This window comes from Oncorhynchus masou, chromosome 24 (assembly GCF_036934945.1).
Source record: "Oncorhynchus masou masou isolate Uvic2021 chromosome 24, UVic_Omas_1.1, whole genome shotgun sequence".
NCBI lineage: Eukaryota > Metazoa > Chordata > Actinopteri > Salmoniformes > Salmonidae > Oncorhynchus > Oncorhynchus masou.
Genome location: NC_088235.1, coordinates 40,692,929 through 40,714,062, shown reverse-complemented (window position 1 = coordinate 40,714,062; position 21,134 = coordinate 40,692,929). Strand labels below are relative to the sequence as shown.

Below are 21,134 nucleotides of genomic sequence, written 5' to 3'. Positions count from 1 at the left end.
AGATGACTTCAGTAACAAGTTTCTGCAAATTATTTTTGTTAGTGTTCCTGTGTTGGAGATTCAGGAAGAACATTTTTCTTCATATTCCATCCAGTCTGCTTTATTTTTGTAATATATTTCATTAGATCGTTCTTGAATAAGTTCCTCAAGTTCTTTTTGTTTTTCCTCTAACTTATTTTGTCTCTGTAGTATCGTTTTTATTGCTATCTACCTGTACTATTATTACATGTATTTCTCTTGTTAGTCTTGTCTCTTTAGCCAGAAACTGCTTTTTTATTATTGATAGAACATTGAATCGAATGACCTCTGAAGGTACATTTAAAGGTATCCCAAACAATAAGTGAATTTGCTGTTCCTATATTATACTGTAAAAATTCAGTTATAAATTATTTTGTCTTAGTTAAAAATGAGTTGTCCTCCAGTAAACTTTGATTACATTTCCAATATCCCCGTCCACGTGGAAATTCTATAAGGGTTATGTGAAGGCCAATTAGATGATGATCCGATCGCGTTCTGTCTCCTATTTCACCTTTGATGCAAAAGAGAAAGAAAGAAAGAGAGAAAGAGACAAAGTAGTCAAGACGGCTAGCTTGATTAAGTCTCCTCCATGTATATCTCACTAGGTCGGGGTTTTTTTGGTCTACAAATATCCACTATTTCTAATGTGTCCATAATATTTGTGAATAGTTTGTAGAGTTATTTCCTTTACAGTCCATTGAGGTATTTAACACTGTGTTGTAGTCTCCTACCAGAATTATTTGATCATTTGTTGGCTGTAAGTTCAATAAATTGGTATAAATATTTTCAAAGAAGTATGGATCATCCTGATTTGGACCATATAGATTAATGCAACCGCTGTGTCAGATTTCAAAAAAACTTTACGGAAAAAGCATAATCTGAGTACGGCGCTCAGAGCCCAATCCAGCCAAAGAAATATCCGCCATGTTGGAGTCAACAGAGGTTAGAAATAACATTATAAATATTCACTTACCTTTGATGATCGTCATCAGAATGCACTCCCATGAATCCCAGTTCGACAATAAATAACTGATTTGTTCCATAAAGTCCATCATTTATGTCCAAATAGCCACTTGTTGTTAGCGTGTTCAGCCCAGTAATCCACCATCATGAGGTGAGAGCACTACGTCCAGACAAAAACTTGAAAAGTTCCGTTACAGGTCGTAGAAACGTGTCAATCGATGTATGGAATCAATCTTTACGATGTTTTCAACAGAACAATTCAATAATGTTCCTTCCGGAGAATTCCATTGTCTGTAGAAAAGCACTGGAATGAGAGCTAACTCTGTCGGGACCGCCCGCCATGAGCCTGAGACACTCTGACAGACCACTGACTCATTCTGCTCCCATTCCCCCTCCTTTATAGCAGGAGCCTGAAACAAGTTTCCAAAGATTGTTGACATCTAGTGGAAGCCTTAGGAAGTGCAACTTGACCCCATAGACACTGTGGATATAACCCCACCCACTTTGCCAAAGCACAGCCCCCACAGCACTAGAGGGATAACTTCAACCACCAACTTACCATCCTGAGACAAGGCGGAGTATAACCCACAAAGATCTCCGCCAATCCAACCAGATTTCCCACTTCCTCGTTGAATTTTTCTCAGGTTTTCGCCTGCCATATGAGTTCGGTTATACTCACAGACATCATTCAAACAGTTTTAGAAACTCCAAAGTGTTTTCTATCCAATACTAATAATAATATGCATGTATTAGCCTCTGGGACTGAGTAGGAGGCAGTTCACTCTGGGCACGCTATTCATCCAAAAGTGAAAATGCTGCCCCCTATCCAAAACATGTTAATGAGCCAAATGTCTTTTTCATCCACTTTCATATTAATAAAGATCCACCTTCCTTGCACATCATTCCTAAATAGTTGCACATTCAGATCAACATTTTTGTAAATTAATATTATCACTCCTTTTGAGTTACCGTGTCCTTGACAGAAAATTATTTCACTGCTCCATTCCTTTTTTTCCACGCAACTTCATCTAAGGATGGAGAGTGAGTTTCCTGTAAACAGAATATCTTCTTTGGGAACAATCCTCAGGTTATTTTTAAAATATATAATCGATAATATTTCAACCGGACTGTACCTTCTTCAATAGGAGAGAGAGAGAAAAAGTCTGCTCCAAGCTGTTGCGCATGCAAAACTCTGCTGGCTCCCAGCCATACAATGACGCGATGTGATCTTTCTCGCTCATTTTCTCCAGAATAAAAGCCTCAAACTATGTTTAAAGACTGTTCACAACATGTGGAAGCCATAGGAAAAGGAATCTGGTTGATATCCCTTTAAATGGAGCGAAGGCAGGCAATGGAACAGAGAGCTTTCAGGAAAAACAGCACCTCCGGGTTGGATTTTCCTCAGGTTTTCGCCTGCAATATCAGTTCTGTTATACTCACAGACAATATTTTGACAGTTTTGGAAACTTTAGAGTGTTTTATATCCTAATCTGATAATTATTATATTAATCCTAATTATATGCATATTCAAGATTCTGGGCCTGAGAAATAGGCAGTTTCATTTGGTTACGTTTTTCATCCAAACATCAAAATACTGCCCCTTACACTCAACAGGTTAAAACTTGTTTTTCAACCACTCCACACATTTCTTGTTAACAAACTTTAGTTTTGGCAAGTCGGATAGGACATCTACTTTGTGCATGACACAAGTTATTTTTCAAACAATTATTTACAGACAGATTATTTCTGTTATAATTCACTGTATCACAATTCCGGTGGGTCAGAAATTTACATACACTAAATTGACTGTGCCTTTAAACAGCTTGAAAAATTATGTCATGGCTTTAGAAGCTTCTGAGATTCTTATAGGCTAATTGACATCATTTGAGTCAATGGAGGTGTACCTGTGAATATATTTCAAGGCCTACCTTCAAACGCAGTCCTCTTTGCTTGACATCATGAGAAAATCAAAAGAAATCAGCCAGGACCTCAGACAAAAATAGAGCTCTCCACAAGTCTGGTTCATCCTTGGGAGCAATTACATACACTAAGTTGACTGAGAGAAGAAGGGAGCCCTGAAGGTACCACGTTCATCTGTACAAACAATAGTATGCAAGTATAAACACCATGGGACCACGCAGCCGTCATACCGCTCAGGAAGGAGACACGTTCTGTCTCCTAGAGAGGAACGTACTTTGGTGCAAAAAGTGCAAATCAATCCCAGAACAAGGACCTTGTTAAGATGCTGGAGGAAACCGGTACAAAAGTATCTACAGTGCCTTGCGAAAGTATTCGGCCCCCTTGAACTTTGCGACCTTTTGCCACATTTCAGGCTTCAAACATAAAGATATAAAACTGTATTTTTTTGTGAAGAATCAACAACAAGTGAGACACAATCATGAAGTGGAACGACATTTATTGGGTATTTCAAACTTTTTTAACAAATCAAAAACTGAAACATTGGGCGTGCAAAATTATTCAGCCCCTTTACTTTCAGTGCAGCAACCTCTCTCCAGAAGTTCAGTGAGGATCTCTGAATGATCCAATGTTGACCTAAATGACACATGATGATAAATACAATCCACCTGTGTGTAATCAAGTCTCCGTATAAATGCACCTGCACTCTGATAGTCTCAGAGGTCCGTTAAAAGCTCAGAGAGCATCATGAAGAACAAGGAACACACCAGGCAGGTCCGAGATACTGTTGTGAAGAAGTTTAAAGCCGGATTTGGATACAAAAAGATTTCCCAAGCTTTAAACATCCCAAGGAGCACTATGCAAGCGATAATATTGAAATGGAAGGAGTATCAGACCACTGCAAATCTACCAAGACCTGGCTGTCCCTCTAAACTTTCAGCTCATACAAGGAGAAGACTGATCAGAGATGCAGCCAAGAGGCCCATGATCTGGATGAACTGCAGAGATCTACAGCTGAGGTGTAAATGTAGGTGGGAGACTCTGTCCATAGGACAACAATCAGTCGTATATTGCACAAATCTGGCCTTTATGGAAGAGTGGCAAGAAGAAAGCCATTTCTTAAAGATATCCATTAAAAGTGTTGTTTAAAGTTTGCCACAAGCCACCTGGGAGACACACCAAACATGTGGAAGAAGGTGCTCTGGTCAGATGAAACCAAAATTGAACTTTTTGGCAACAATGCAAAACATTATGTTTGGCGTAAAAGCAACACAGCTCATCACCCTGAACACACCATACCCACTGTCAAACATGGTGGTGGCAGCATCATGGGTTGGACCTGCTTTTCTTCAGCAGGGACAGGGAAGACGGTTAAAATTGATGGGAAGATGGATGGAGCCAAATACAGGACCATTCTGGAAGAAAACCTGATGGAGTCTGCAAAAGACCTGAGACTGGGACAGAGATTTGTCTTCCAACAAGACAATGATCCAAAACATAAAGCAAAATCTACAATGAAATGGTTCAAAAATAAACATATCCAGGTGTTAGAATGGCCAAGTCAAAGTCCAGACCTGAATCCAATCGAGAATCTGTGGAAAGAACTGAAAACTGCTGTTCACAAATGCTCTCCATCCAACCTCACTGAGCTCGAGCTGTTTTGCAAGGAGAAATAGGAAAAAATTTCAGTCTCTCGATGTGCAAAACTGATAGAGACATACCCCAAGCGACTTACAGCTGTAATCGCAGCAAAAGGTGACGCTACAAATAATTAACTTAAGGGGGCTGAATAATTTTGCACGCCCAATTTTTCAGTTTTTGATTTTTTTTAAAAGTTCGAAATATCCAATAAATGTCGTTCCAGTTCATGATTGTGTCCCACTTGTTGTTGATTCTTTACAAAAAAAATACAGTTTTATATCTTTATGTTTGAAGCCAGAAATGTGGCAAAAGGTCGCAAAGTTCAAGGGGGCCGAATACTTTCGCAAGGCACTGTATATCCACAGTAAAAACGAGTCCTACATCACCTGAAAGGCCGCTCAGCAACTGCAACTGCACATGGCGACAAAGATCGTACTTTTTGGAGAAATGTCCTCTGGTCTGATGAAACAAAAATAGAGCTGTTTGGCCATTATGACCATCGTTTTGTTTGGAGGAAAAAGGGGGAGGCTTGCAAGCCGAAGAACATTGTCCCAACCGTGAAGCACAGGGGTGTCACGTTCTGACCCTAGTTCTTGTGTTATTTGTTTGTTTTAGTTGGTCAGGACGTGAGTTGGGTGCGCATTCTATGTTTTTTGTTTCTAGGTTGGTTTTCTGTGTTCGGCCTAGTATGGTTCTCAATCAGAGGCAGGTGTCGTTAGTTGTCTCTGATTGAGAATCATACTTGGGTAGCCTGGGTTTCACTCTTGTTTTGTGGGTGATTGTTTCCGTGTCTGTGTTTGTCGCCACACGGTACTGTTTCGGTTTGTTCACGTTTACTGTTTTTGTATTCATAGTGTTCAGTTTATGTTTTTTAAATAAACAACCATGGACACTTACCACGCTGCGCATTGGTCCTCCGATCCTTCTTGCTTCTTCTCTTCAGATGAAGAGGACGAGGAAAACCCTTACAGGGGGTGTCAGCATTATATTGTGTGAGTGCTTTGCTGCAGGTGTGACTTGTGCACTTCACAAAATACACTAAATTTATGTGGATATATTGAAGCAACATTTCAAGACATCTGTCAGGAAGTTAAAGCTTGGTCGGAAATGGGTCTTCCAAATGGACAATGACCCCAAGCATACTTCCAAAGTTGTGGCAAAATGGCTTAAACAAAGTCAATGTATTGGAGTGGCCATCACAAAGCCCTGACCTCAATCCTATAGAAAATTGGGGGCAGAACTGAAAAAGCGTGTGTGAACAAGGAGGCCTACGAACCTGACTCAGTTACACCAGCTGTCAGGAGGAATGGGCCAAAATTCACCCAACTTATTGTGGGAAGCTTGTGGAAGGCTACCTGAAATGTTTGACCCAAGGTAAACAATTTAAAGCAAGGCTACCGAATACCAATTGAGTGTATGTAAACTTCTGTCCCACTGGGAAATAAATCATTCTCTCTACTATTATTCTGACATTTTACATTCTTAAAATAAAGTGGTGATCCTAACTGACCGAAGACAGGGCGTTTTTACTAGAATTAAATGTCAGGAATTGTGAAAAACTGAGTTTAATTTCATTTGGCTAAAGTGTATGTGAACTTCCGACTTCAACTGTATATATTCTTAATTTCTTTTATTTTTACTTTTGAATTATGTGCGTTTTGTTTTCTAGGTATTATTACTGCGCTGTTAGATCTAGAAACACAAACATTACGCTGCACCTGCCGTAACATCTGCAAATCTGTGTACGCGACCAATAAACTTTGATTTGATGTGTGTGTGTGTGTGTGTGTGTGTGTGTGTGTGTGTGTGTGTGTGTGTGTGTGTGTGTGTGTGTGTGTGTGTGTGTGTGTGTGTGTGTGTGTGTGTGCGTGTGTGTAAGGGCCAGTGGGTAGCTTAGCGCATTGTAATGGTAGTGTGTAATCTATTAGGGTGGTTCCGTCTGTGCCTTTATGTCTGCAGGGACCCTCACTGATAATGGAGTGTGAAATTAACCTCCAAAGGGATGAAGAGAAAGATGGAAGGAGGAGAGTGAGAGAAGGAGGGAGGAGAGAGAGGAGGGAATGAGATGGAGGGCTGGAGAGAAAAGAGAGGGAAAGAAAGAAAGATGGAGTAAGAAGACAGAAAGAGGGAGAGAGGAAGATTGTAGGGTGAAAGAAAAAGAGAGAAGGGAGATGGGAAGAGAGTGGAAGAGAAAATTGTATGTGTGTGGGGAACTGAGTAGGGAATTAGGGAACAATGATAAGGGTTGATTTGTTGAGTTAGATGAGTGAAAGATAGGGGTCTAGAGTTCAAACTTTTTTTGTGCAGTCAATGGTTACAACTTTTCATGTCTCTCCTTCCTTATGGAACTGGGTGTGATGCCATGGACAATGTTTGTTCACGTTGCTTACTAAAGTCTCTTATCCAAATAATTCCTTCTCCTTTCATATGGTACATATTGTTATGCCATCTTCTAAATACTGTTACAAACTTCACCTATGTTCTTCTCTTAATACATGGTTGTTTTAATAACCAAATTTGCCAGCGGTAACTTAAATCTAACTCAAAGTCCATGTCTTCTTGTCTCTAGGGTACAGGTCGTTATGCCATCTACATAGCTAACTATGCTAGTGGTAACGTGGCTCCCCATGCCCTGATAGAAATGGATGAAGCTGCCAGTGACCTCTCCCGAGGCATCATCGCCCTGTCCAACGTCGCAGAGCAGGCTGGAGTCAACAAGTTCACAGGTAGATCTGTGTGTGTGTGCTTGTGTACCTATGCAGAGTTAGAGAGAGAGTAAAAGTGAGAGTACTAGAATGAGAGAGAGAAAGACAATTTGGGAAAAACGGAGGAGTGATAGAAAGGGAGGAAGAGACCTTAATCCATTGCGTGCCTACTTGTCCGGTCTGTGTTTATTTTACACCTAAGTAAAATACAGAAGAATGTGCTATCGAGAAAGACAGCAGTTGCTTTGCGAGGTCTGTCTACCTGAAAATGCATGATCTAAATGATTGATAGGTGGTTATTCAGCAGTCATAAAATTATTTTTAAAAACATTTTATTTAACCTTTATTTAACTAGGCAAAGGTAGGCCTTATTTACTTTGAAGAACTACTAAAATAGTGATTTTGTAAGACAGCATTGGCAGCATCTCTGTAGAGATGAGAATGAAGTAATAAAGTAATCAAATAAAACAAATGTAAATGCAACAACTGAAATAAAAGTAAAGTATTGTGAATAAATGATGGTTAATAAGTGATGAGCAGTAATGGGCATCACTGCCATCATGGGACTTGTATTAATTGTTTTATTCTGTTTTGTTACATTATTCAACCCACATAATGCATACTGCATTTTCATGTAAAAAAAAAAAAAATTGAAAACAGTGATTTAAAAAAATAATCAAACCGAAATCGAACCGACCTCAAAAATAACTAATTGCTTAACACTAGTTTGGGATAGTTAAAACATTTGCTAATAACAACGTATGCCTATTTCTGCACACTGAGAGTTCTTTGGGAACGGTGATGGTTTTATGGGGAACCATAGTGAATCAAAGAACCCTTCAGTGGTTCAATCAAATTTTTAGGGACATGGTTTGCTCACAGCTCTTATTGTGCAACTGTGAGTGAGAGTCATTCCAGTTGATCTAATCTGTTGTGTTATGCCATTACATGCTATATATGACTATGGCCAGTGACTGTGTCTTGTGAAAGAGTCACGTATGGTCTTGTGTCAATTGAGAACGGTCGACTAAGTCAGTGGTTAACAATTTTCTCCTCAGGGACCCCCAGCTGTTCCAAAGCTAGCACACCTGATTCAACTTGTCAATTAACACAATAATAACACCTATGGAATACAGAACCCTCTGGCGCAGTGGTTAAGGGTGCTGTACTGCAGCGCCAGCTGTGCCACCAGAGACTCTGGGTTTGCGCCCAGTCTCTGTCGTAACCGGCCGCAACCGGGAGGTCCGTGGGGCAACGCACAATTGGCTTAGCGTCGTCCGGATTAGGGAGGGTTTGGCCGGTAGGGAAATCCTTGTCTCATCGCGCACCGTCGACTCCTGTGGCGGGCCGGGCGCAGTGTGCGCTAACCAAGGTTGCCAGGTGCACAGTGTTTCCTCCGACACATTTGTGCGGCTGGCTTCCGGGTTGGATGGCGCTGTGTTAAGAAGCAGTGCGGCTTGGTTGGGTTGTGTATCGGAGGACGCATGACTTTCAACCTTCGTCTCTCCCGAGCCCGTACGGGAGTTGTAGCGATGAGACAAGATAGTAGCTACTAAAAACAATTGGATACCAAGAAATTGGATAGAAAAGGGGGGAAAATTCAACAACAACAAAAATAATTTAAAAAAAGAATAAAGAACCCTGTATTGTTCTTCAAAAAGATCTACAAACAACCTTTGAGATTGAGAAAGTTTCTATATAGCCCCCAAAAGGGCATTAACCATAGTGGAACCCTTTTCTGGTGCAATTATAGAACCTTTTTTGAATGGTCCTTAACTTCTTGAAACTCCCCATCCCGGATCCGGGATCGTGACTAAAGCCTCAGGCTCATTAGCATAACGCAACGTTAACGATTTCTGAAAATCGCAAATAAAATGAAAATAATGCGCCTACTCTCAAGCTTAGCCTTTTCTTAACAACACTGTCATCTCAGATTTTCAAAATATGCTTTTGAACCATAGCAATTGACTAATTTGTGTAAGAGTATGCTAAGCTAGCAATGCATTTTGAATAACATGTAGCACGCAACATTTTCACAAAAACCAGATAACCAAATAAATAAAATCATTTAACTTTGAAGAGCTTCGGATGTTTTCAATGAGGAGACTCTCAGTTACATACCAAATGCGCAGTGTTTCCTGAAAGCGTCTGTGTGTAGGAGAAATCGTTCCGTTTTCCACATTGCGTCTGGCTACCGAAACGAACCGAAAATTCAGTCACCTACAACGTAAAACTTTTTCCGGATTAACTACATAATATCGACCGAAACATGGCAAACATTGTTTGGAATCAGTCCTCAGGGTGTTTTTTCACATATCTCTTCATTGACATGCAGTTCGTGGAAGCTTGCTTTACTCTCTGTATCCCTTGGAAAAATAGTGGCAGGTGACTTTTGCACACCAATTTCGGCGCAGGACACCGGGCGGACACGTGGTAAATGTGGTCTCTTATGGTCAATCTTCCAACGATCTGCCTACAAATACGTCACAATGCTGCAGACACCTTGGGGAAACGACAGAAAGGGCATTCTCATTCCTCTCGCATTCACAGCCATATAAGGAGACAAGGGAAAACAGAGCCTCAAAAATCCTGTTCATTTCCTGGATGCCGTCTCATCTTGGTTTTGCCTGAAGCTCACGTTCTAGGGCACGCATAGAAAATATCTTTGTATTTCTGGACACGTCAGAGTGTTTTCTTTTGAATCGTAGCAATTATATGCATAGTCGAGCATCTTTTTGTGACAAAATATCATGTTTAAAACGGGAACGTTTTTCATCCAAAAATGAAATTGCGCCCCTAGAGTTTCAACAGGTTAAGGTACCTTAGGAAAGGGTTCTTTATAGCACCATACAGGTTCCATTTACATAACCTTAAAAAAAGGTTCTATGTAGCACCATCAAGGGAGCCGCTATTTTTGCAACCCAGCCAGGTGAGGACTGGCCACCCCTCAGAGCCTGGTTCCTCTCTAGGTTTCTTACTAAGTTCTTGCCTTTCTATTGAGTTTTTCCTAGACACCGTGCTTCTACATCTGCATTGCTTGCTGTTTGGGGTTCACGTAGCCCCTAGTGGATGGTATTGAAGCATCCCCCGACATCCTGCAGTGGATCTGGTGTAACTTGGCTGGTGTGTGTGTGACTCGCCATGTTCTTTGTCCCGAGCCTGATTTACAGAGCGACCAAGTCCCACTGAAATATAGACCTTTTTACTACACACACAGAGACAGAGTGAGAGAGAGAGCGAGAGAGCGAGAGAGAGCGAGAGAGAGAGAGAGAGAGAAAGAGAGCGAGAGAGCGAGAGAGCGAGCGAGAGAGCGAGAGAGAGAGAGAGAGAGAGAGAAAGAGAGAGAAAGAGAGAGAGAAAGAGAGAGAAAGAGAGAGAGAGAGAGAGAGAGAGAGAGAGAGAGAGAGAGAGAGAGAGACATAAAGGTGTTATGAGAGAGGAGAGATAGAGAGAGACTGCCTTGTCAGCTGTTTACTCCAGTCAAAGTCATGAAGTGAGGGAGAGGAGAAGAGAAGGGCGGCACGCACATACATCACCCTGGACTGGCTCAATGACATTACTCACTGCTTAGTAAAGCTGTGTTCGTGCGTTTGTGTGACAGGGAGTAGAACGGACAAACCCTGAATCCCAAATGTACTCCTTGCCCCCCTTAGGTCTAGATCTAAGAAGATTGGATAAATGTAAGCAATATCATTGTTAGCTCCATATATTCCTCTGATAGGCAAGATATACCTATCCAATCCTCTTAGATATACACAATTGCCTAGGAGATTAGGGGTTGATTTGGTCTAGGTAAGCAGCTAAATTGCTAAACCAGGTTTTGTGGTCCTGGGATTGCACACAGGTATGGTGACCACTGCTGTAGGAAGGCATCCAGACCACTAGAGGGCAGAGTGTTCAGAGTGGGTAGATTAACAGTATACCATCACGGTTTCATAGTGATCTAGATGCCTTCATTTTATGCTCATTAATCACGCTGGAGGAGGAACAGACAGTGAGGTTGTATTTTTAATCGTAACATCGTCCTGGGGGGGGAGTTCATATTTTATGACCTAAAGGAGCAGTTGTGTTGTCTGAACTGATAGAGAGAGATAGTCAATCAACAGATATCAATCGGATACCAGGGTGACTCTGCAGATTTTAAGACTGAGTCCTGACTCCCCTCCCCTACTCCCCCTGGTCCCTCGGTCTTCTTCCTTCAATCTGTGTTGTCCTGATATAGGGGGGACAGATATTATACAGGGAGTATTTTGGGTGGCTAGTTCGACCCATTTCATTCAAGCCAGCATCGGTGCAAGATTAAAAGCAAAGTGATTTGAGCAATTAATACAAAAGGGCTTTTGGCTTCAATAAATTACTTGTATGGTACAGGGTGTGCGCTTGTTTGTATCTGTGTTAACAAGATCTCACGGTTTTACCAATTTGACTTCAGATTCTAACATTTATCCACGTTTTTACTAATGTCAAATTTAGAAGTTTCCCCAAATGTCAAATTCGACCCATTTCAGTAAACTAGGCTTATGTTGCGGGTCTCTACTTCACAGCAGAGCCGTTTGAACATATTTTTTTATTTTTATCGAAATGTTTTTTTTGGGCAGAAATGCCTTCTCGAACATATACACTTTTATGTGCCTTAATAACACACTTGTATGCCATCTGAAAATGCAATTGTTAAATTACGAGCCTAGTTGGTTTAGCCATAAAGTCAGGAGCCTTCCCGCTAGCCATGATTGACTGATAATGAGTGGGCTGGACAGGCAGAGAGATGAGTTTGGATTGGTCTGTCATATGGCACGTTTCTGTATATTTGAGCTGGTCTGTGTTGCTAAGTAATCCTGTCTAAGGCGGCTTTACATGTTTTTTATTGCGTAGTAAAACTGCATACGTTTTGGTCTCCACTTTCTGAAGGACCGAGTTTTGAAATCAGTGGAATTTGAGTATGATAGCTCAGGAGAAAACACCTGTCTCCAGATTACATCTTCAAACTAAGGGCAACCATGGGATCCGACAGGAGACGCGTCCATCCATTATGTATACGTGTAGATAGTCTAGCTAGCTACATTTTCAGATATTGAAATTGTTACGTGTATGCTTGGCTAGTTATAGCCTAATGTTAGCTAGCTAACATTGAACCTGGTTGCAGATTCATGCAGGGTAGTAACGTCATGAGTTGAGATTATGGTTCATTGTTTAGCTAGCTAGCTACATGTTTTAACAAGTAGCCATTTTGGGTGTGTTCGTAAATTCAATATGGCCATCTACCCCCGATTTCAGAGCACTCTCGTCTGAGTGTGCCAGAGCGCAGAATATCTGATGAATTTACGAATGCTCAACACCCTTTGAATATGGCCGGTGTCAGTAAACATCGACAAAAAAGCATAATTCAATTGTTGCCAGCAGGACAGTTACAGTCACCAACGCTCTGGATAACATGAAAACAGCCTAACCAGCTCTGCTAGGGCGAGTAAAATGGGTGGGGGCTAAAGCTTAAGAGGGTGTAAACGATGCTGAATGGGTGTAGACAAAAAGAGCTCTTCAGAAAGTACCAAAACATTCAAAGGCCTCTCCAGTAGGTTCCAAAACATTTCCCATTGTTCCTCAAATGCAGTGTATGATATACCATTTTGTAGCTCTGTGTCTCTGCTTTTATCCAGTGTAAATAGAAATTTACTTGTTTTTTACACCATGGGTTTTACCTCATACTCCGCATCATTCTGTTTCTCCAAACGTTACATTTCGAATTTAAGGATTAAGGTTTTGAAAAGGGTTAAAACATTACGTTTAGGAATTAATTCTGAGTGGTTAAGGGTTACATTTTGAGATAAGGTTAAACAAAACTACAAAAAACGAGTGTCTACCATTGGGATTGAATTTACTACCTTCGGATCAGGAGATTGTGCCTATCTGCCACTGCTGTCCACAACACCTGAGCAAAACCCAAGCCTACTTGATGGTAATAGTGCTCACTGTTGCCCCTAGCGGCTGGTTTTGAAGTCATTTCCCAACGTCCTCTGGACATGGACAGGCGTTACATTTCTAAGTCAATCTTGAGCAATCTGGCCGATCTGTGCGTATTGTATGTGTGAGCGTGCGCTTTTGCATGCATGTATCTTTCTGTGTGTGTGTGCGTGCGTGTGCATGTTCATGTGGTCATGCTCCCTGTGATGTGTTGGCAGTTGGTGTTCTTTTTCTCTGTGAGGTCTGTGTCAGCAGAATGCCCTATGTCCCGTTCAGGGGAAATGGCCTGGAAAGACTGTAATGATCTCTCTGATCGCTTTTCTGATGGAGCCTGCTCTCGCCTTCTTTCCTCTCTCACCCACTCTCACTCTCTAGCTCTCTCTCTCTCTTTAGCTCACTGTCTCTCCTTTCTGTTCTCTTTTGATGTCTTCCTGTCCCGCGCTATCCCCCCAGGGGTTGGAACCAAAATTACAGTGCCTTCAGAAAGTATTCACACCCCTTGACTTTTTCCACATTTAGTTGTGTTACAAAGTTGGATTAACATTTATTTAATTGTCATTTTTTTGTCAACAATCTGCACAAAATATTCTGTAATGTCAAGGTGGAAGAAAAATTCGAACATTTCAAAAAAATATATGAAAATAAAACACTTGATATTGTATTAAGTACTAAACCCCCTGAGTCAATACATCTTAGAATCACCTTTGGCAGCAAGTACAGCTGTGAATTGTTATGGGTAAATCTCTAAGAGGTTTCCACACCTGGATTGTGCAACATTTGCCCATTATTCTATTCAAAATTCTTCGAGCGCTGTCAAATTCGTTGTTGATCATTGCTGGACAACCATTTTCAGGTCTTGCCATAGATTTTCAAGCAGATTTTAGTCAAAACTGTAACTTGGCCACTCAGGAACATTCACTGTCTTCTTGGTGATTTAGGTTATTGTCCTGCTGAAAGGTGAATTAATTCATTTCCCAGTGTCCTCTAGGATTTTGCCTGTGCTTAGCTCCATTCCATTCATTTTTTTACCTTGGAAAAACTCTCCAGTCCTTAATGATTACAAGCATACCCATAACATGATGTCGCCAACACTATGCTTGAAAATATGGAGAATGTTACTCAGTAATGTGTTGTATTGGATTTGCCCCAACCATGACACTTTGTATTCAGGACTAAAAGTGAATTGCTTAGCCATATTTTTTGCACTATTACTTTAGTCAAAACATTTTTATGGTAAATGACTTCACCAATCAGTGCAGCTAGAGCAGCTTGCTATGGAGCGAGTAAGTGCTTTAATCTGTATAGTAAAGTTGTTAAGAGCAAATTGTATTTTGCCGTAACAGCATGCACTGTTAAAAAAGTGTTTTGTAACACTAAAACTAGTGGCAACTGAGCTGCCACCATTGTTAGGGAGACAAAACCTTAACTTTGATGGAGTTTACACCAATCAGGCCCATGAGGACTGTAATTGCCCAGGCCTCAGGGGTTATGTATGGGGTTATGAGGCAGATTTAACCTCTTACACTTATGGTGGCGCTATTTCATTTTTGGAAGAAAAACGTTCCCGTTTTAAACAAGATATTTTGTCACAAAAAGATGCTCGACTATGCATATAATTGCTACTGTTCGAAAGAAAACACTCTGACGTGTCCAGAAATACAAATATCTTCTCTGTGCGTGCCCTTTAACGTGAGCTTCAGGCAAAACCAAGATGACTTGGCATCCAGGAAATGACAAGGATTTTTGAGGCTCTGTCTTTCATGATCTCCTTATATGGCTGTGAACGCAAGAGGAATGAGTCTGCCCTTTCTGTCGTTTCCCCAAGGTGTCTGCAGCATTGTGACGTATTTGTAGGCAGATCGTTGGAAGATTGACCATAAGAGACCACATTTACCACGTGTCCGCCCGGTGTCCTGCGCCGAAATTGGTGCGCAAAAGTCACCTGCCAGTATTTTTCCATGGGGCACAGAGAGAGAAGCAAGCTTCCACGAACTGCATGTCAATGAAGAGATATGTGAAAAAACACCTTGAGGATTGATTCCAAACAACGTTTGCCATGTTTCGGTCGATATTATGTAGTTAATCCGGAAAAAGTTTCACGTTGTAGGTGACTGCATTTTCGGTTCGTTTCGGTAGCCAGGCGCAATGTAGAAAACGGAACGATTTCTCCTACACACAGACGCTTTCAGGAAACACTGCGCATTTGGTATGTGGCTGGGAGTCTCCTCATTGAAAACATCAGAAGCTCTTCAAAGGTAAATGATTTTATTTATTTGGTTATCTGGCTTTTGTGAAAATGTTGCGTGCTACATGCTACACAAAATGCTATGCTAGCTTTGCATACTCTTACACAAATTAGTCAATTTCTATGGTTCAAAAGCATATTTTGAAAATCTGAGATGACAGTGTTGTTAAGAAAAGGCTAAGCTTGAGAGCAAACGCATTATTTGAATTTTATTTGCGATTTTCAGAAATCGTTAACGTTGCGTTATGCTAATGAGCCTGAGGCTTAGTCACAATCCCGGATCCGGGATGGGGAGTTTCAAGAGGTTTTAAGGTGTACTGAAACCAGTGGCAATTTTACTATGTAAGTCTTGGTTGGGAAAACTCAATTTTTTTGGCGGGGGATACATGCCAGCAAAGCCACAACACGAAACAATACACAAATTGCACTATAACGGTGACAAATGGTGCCCATAAACTGTTAGGGCCTACATAAAGCTGACCAAACAGCAAAGCTGTCTTTTCAGCAACCATGGAGCGAATCCTTACCTCCACTACACCTGGCTATCAGTAGAGCCTTGTCTGGCAGCGACACAGTTCATTCAGCCTCATTTACTACAGTTTTAAAAAACATATCTGATATGGCTGTCTCGCTTAAACAAATGTGGTTTCTACTGACAATTGAGATGTACAAATTATGGCATAAGGGAACAATGAGCGGATAAGATGTAATCCATAATTTTGATTAAGAAATTAATAAATCCTCTTTTGGATAGGGGGCAGCATTTTCACTTTTGGATAAATAGCGTGCCCAATTTCAACTTCCTGCAACTCATGCCAAGAATATAAGATATGCATATTATTAGTAGATTTGGATAGAAAACACTGAAGTTTCTAAAACTGTTTGAATCATGTCTGTGAGTATAACAGAACTTACGTGGCAGGCAAAACCCTGAGGACTAACCCTTCAGATTTTCTTTTTTTGAGGTCACTGTCCATTCAATGGGTTTTCATTGGGGAAACAATTGTTTGCAGTTCCTACCGCTTCCACTGGATGTCACCAGTCTTTGGAAATTGGTTGAGGTTATTACTTTGTGTAATGAAGAAGTACTGCCATCTTGAATCAGTGTAACGTTATGTGTCCTGTTTGAGAGTTGCGCATGACTAGAAAGCATGCTTGAGTTTGTTGTCCCGTCTTCAATTTGATCGATTATTAACCTCTAGCGTCGAGCAATCCCGTATCCGGGAGCGTAATCATAGCCTCAAGCTTATTACCATAACGCAACGTTTCCTATTCATGAAAAAAATCGCAAATGAAATTAAATAAATATATTCAAACACAAGCTTTGCCTTTTGTTAACAACACTGTCATCTCAGATTTTCAAAATATGCTTTTCAACCAAAGCTACACAAGCATTTGTGTAAGAGTATTGATAGCCTAGCATAGTATTAACCCTGGCATTCAGCAGGCAACATTTTCACAAAAACAAGAAAAGCATTCAAATAAAATCATTTACCTTTGAAGAACTTCGGATGTTTTCAATGACAAGACTCTTAGTGAGATAGCAAATGTTAATTTTTTCCAAAAAGATTATTTGTGTAGATGAAATAGCTCCGTATTGTTCATCACGTTTGGCTAACAAAAATACCGGAAAATGCAGTCACTTACAACGCCAAACTTTTTTCCAAATTAGCTCCATAATATCGACAGAAACATGGTAAACATTGTTTAGAATCAATCCTCAAGGTGTTTTTCACATATCTATTCGATAATCTATCAGTGGTGGCAGTTGGCTTCTCATCAGAAGCAAACGCGAAAAAATACTGCAGCTGGAGATTACGCAATAATTGCGACGGAGGACACCAAGCGACCACCTGGTAGATGTAGTCTCTTATGGTCACTCTTCCAATGATATGTCTACAAATACGTCACAATGCTGCAGACACCTTGTGGAAAACGTAAGCTGACTCCTAGCTCCTTCAAAGCCATATAAGGAGTCATTGGCATGAGGCGGTTTCAAAAAATGCGGCACTTCCTGATTGGATTTTTATCTGGGTATTTTCTGTAACATCAGTTCTGTGGCACTCACAGACAATATCTTTGCAGTTTTGGAAACGTCAGAGTGTTTTCTTTCCAAAGCTGTCATTATTATTATATTTATATAATGTTCCATATAATTGTATGCATAGTCGAGCATCTTTTCTTGACAAAATATCATGTTTAAAACGAGAATGTTTTTCATCCAAAAATTAAAATAGCGCCCCCTATATCCAAGAAGTTAACGTTTAAAAATGCCTAAAGTTGTATTACAAAAGTAGTTTGAAATGTTTTGGCAAAGTTTACAGGTAACTTTTGAGATATTTTGTTTTTTATATCTGTTTTTTTTCTGGATCAAACGCGCCAAATAAATGGACATTTTGGATATATATGGACGGAATTAATCGAACAAAAGGACAATTTGTGATGTTTATGGGACATATTGGAGTGCCAACAAAAGAAGCTTGTCAAATGTAAGGCATTATTTATATTTAAATTCTGGGTTTTGTGCTGCGCCTGCATTGTTGAAATATGCTACTCTCTCTTTGTTTACTGTTGTGCTATCATCAGATAATAGCATTTTCTGCTTTCGCCGAAAAGCCTTTTTGAAATCTGACATGTTGGCTGGATTCACAACGAGTGTAGCTTTAATTTGGTATCTTACATGTGTGATTGAATGAAAGTTTGAATTTTATAGTATTTTATTTGAATTTGGCGCTCTGCATTTCCCTGGCAATTGGCCAAGTGGGACGCGACTGTCCTGCCTATCCCAGAGAGGTTTGAGCGAGCTAAGACAAACGTAGTCAATAAGACGGATGTAGTCAAAACTATTTGTTCAGCACTTCTAAAATGTACAACATGGGCCATTCTTACAATAATCTCCCATTACACCAGGTCAGAGCAGTCTGATAAATAAAGGGGGAATATTAGCAGACAATGAAAGCTTTAACAATATTCGTTGATGACATTTCTCTAAAACAGGTTATAGGCTACATGTGCACCTCCAAGTCAGAACTGTAGGCTAAGATATGAGGGGTAAAGGGACCAAGTTATTAGGGTGTGACACATGGGCTACTAACAGCTTACTACACAACATACATTTAGTATTACTTTCTAAGCTACAGTATACAGTGGGGCAAAAAAGTATTTAATACCAGCAACAGTGTGTGAAAACCTTGTGAAGACTTACAGAAAACGTTTGACCTCTGTCATTGCCAACAAAGGGTATATAACAAAGTATTGAGAAACTTTTGTTATTGACCAAATACTTATTTTCCACCATAATTTGCAAATAAATTCATTAAAAATCCTACAATGCGATTTTCTGGATTTTTTTTTTCATTTTGTCTGTCATAGTTGAAGTGTACCTATAATGAAAATTACAGGCCTCTCTTATCTTTTTAAGTGGGAGAACTTGCACAATTGGTGGCTGACTAAATACTTTTTTGCCCCACTGTACATATCTCCCTGGCATTTTACATCATTTATTCAGGAGCATACAAGTCATTTTTGGAGTCCCCATTGTGCTGTGCTCACTTGAACAGGAAGGTGGCTCACAGTCCTTCTTGTGGGCAAAGTTTGCCATGAAACTTTGTCATCAAAGTCTTGTCATTCTCTGGATTTATGGTGCTTTCAAGACAACTGAGAACTCCGAAAAAATACAAGGTTGGATCATGACGTCAGTGATATTCAGGTCGGAGCTCGGAGCTCTTCCTCAGTCGTTCCTCAGAGTTCCCAGTTGTCTTGAACTCACTGAAGTCTGAGATTTTCCAGTTCCTAGGAATGACCAATTTATTCAACTTTTTCTGGCCCATTGTTTTGACATGGGTGATTATGTGTTTGTCTTGTCTATGGGTTTTGTAGATTGATGGGGTTGTGTGTAGTATAGTATTCTAGGTAAGTCTATGGTTGCCTGGAGTGGTTCTCAATTATCGTTGTCTCTGATTGGGAACCATATTTAGGCAGCCATATTCTTTGAGTATTTCGTGGGTGATTGTTCCTGTCTCTGTGTTTGTTGCACCAGATAGAGCTGTTTTGGTTTTTCACGTTTCTTTTTTTGTATATTGTTCATTTTTCTTCTTTCATTAAAGATGTATAAAGATAACCACGCTGCATTTTGGTCCTCCTCTCTTTCACCAGAAGAAAACCGTAACACAAAGCTACAAAGCTACAGTTGAAGCCGGAAGTTTGCATACACTGAGGTTGGAGTCATTAAAACTCATTTTTTCAACCACTCCACAAATGTCTTGTTAACAAACTATAGTTTTGGCAAGTCTGTTAGGACATCTACTTTGTGCATGACATAAGTAATTTCTCCAACAATTGTTTACAGACAGATAATTTCACTTATAATTCACTTGTATCACAATTCCAGTGGGTCAGAAGTTTACATACACTAAATTAACTGTGCCTTTAAACAGCTTGAAAAATTCCATAAAATGATGTCATGCTTTAGAAGCTTCTGATAGGCTAATTGACATCATTTGAGTCAATTGGAGGTGTACCTGTGGATGTATTTCAAGGCCTACCTTCAAACTTGTTGCCTCTCTGCTTGATATCATGGGATCTATAAGATGTTTATCATATTCATATTCTTCAAAATCAAGGGAAATATGGTATTATATTTGACATGAATAGAAATAAAAAAAACTGTCAATGACTGCTAATGTTAGAAGTAGCACTAATACAAAACTTCAGCTCAGTGCTCAATGCGATCCACCAGTCATCCATTATGCTAATGTCTCTGACCTGAGTCTTGATATTAAGATGATGGTACATGGAAGGTTGTTCAGATGGCTTGAGTCACAGTACAATTACGTTAGATGATATGATTAACAGTTGACAGGTCAGTTGGCATTAGTCTGTGATCCTTGTCTAAATTGGCTTTGGTTAGGATTGGCCAGCCTGTGGTAAAGGTAGTATGTATGTTTTTCTTGATTGAAACTGAGAAATAGCAAATAATAACAAGCAATAATGATAGAACATGAATGCGTATTTCAGTTATTAACTAGTTTAATATTTCTTAAATTGCAACATGAATATACAATTATTAAACATCAATAGCAATATGCAAAATGCAAAATTTACACTATAAACATTGGCTTTTCAAAACCATTTGATTGTATGAAAGACACTCTGTCAAAACATTATTTTTCCATTTGGATGCAGCCTTTTTCATGGACTGAAACACCAACAATGGGTTTCACGAGGTTCTCTTAAAAACACAAATATTCAGATTGAAGAACCACTTTTGGTGTTTCAGAGTACTTCCATTCTGTTTTTAGTACCCGCAAAACAGCAGTCTCAACATCAACAGTGAAGAGGCAACTCCGGGATGCTGGCTTTCTAGGCAGAGTTGCAAAGAAAAAGCCATATCTCAGACTGACCAATAGACACTGGGCAGAGGAACTCTGCCTAGAAGGCCAGCATCCCAGAGTCGCCTCTTCACTGTTGACTTTGAGACCTGTGTTTTGCAGGTACTATTTAATGAAGCTGCCAGTTGAGGACTTGTGAGGCATCTATTTCTCAAACTAGACACTAATGTACTTGTCCTTTTGCTCAGTTGTGCACCAGGACCTCCCACTCCTCTTTCTATTATGGTTAGAGCCAGAACAAACAATACATCTGAACTTGAGAAGCCCCTCTCTGTATCAAAGATTGACCAGTTGATA

General features: G+C 40.1%; 1 protein-coding gene across 1 annotated transcript in view; it reads left to right on the top strand.

Annotated features, from left to right (window-relative positions):
- crtac1b (cartilage acidic protein 1b) overlaps positions 1–21,134 on the top strand; it is a 57,187-nt gene that overhangs the window by 17,206 nt on the left and 18,847 nt on the right. Inside the window, exon 5 of the mRNA XM_064933900.1 lies at positions 7,109–7,265. Within this exon, the coding sequence (XP_064789972.1) occupies positions 7,109–7,265 (157 nt within the window). The remainder of the gene's footprint in view (positions 1–7,108; positions 7,266–21,134) is intronic.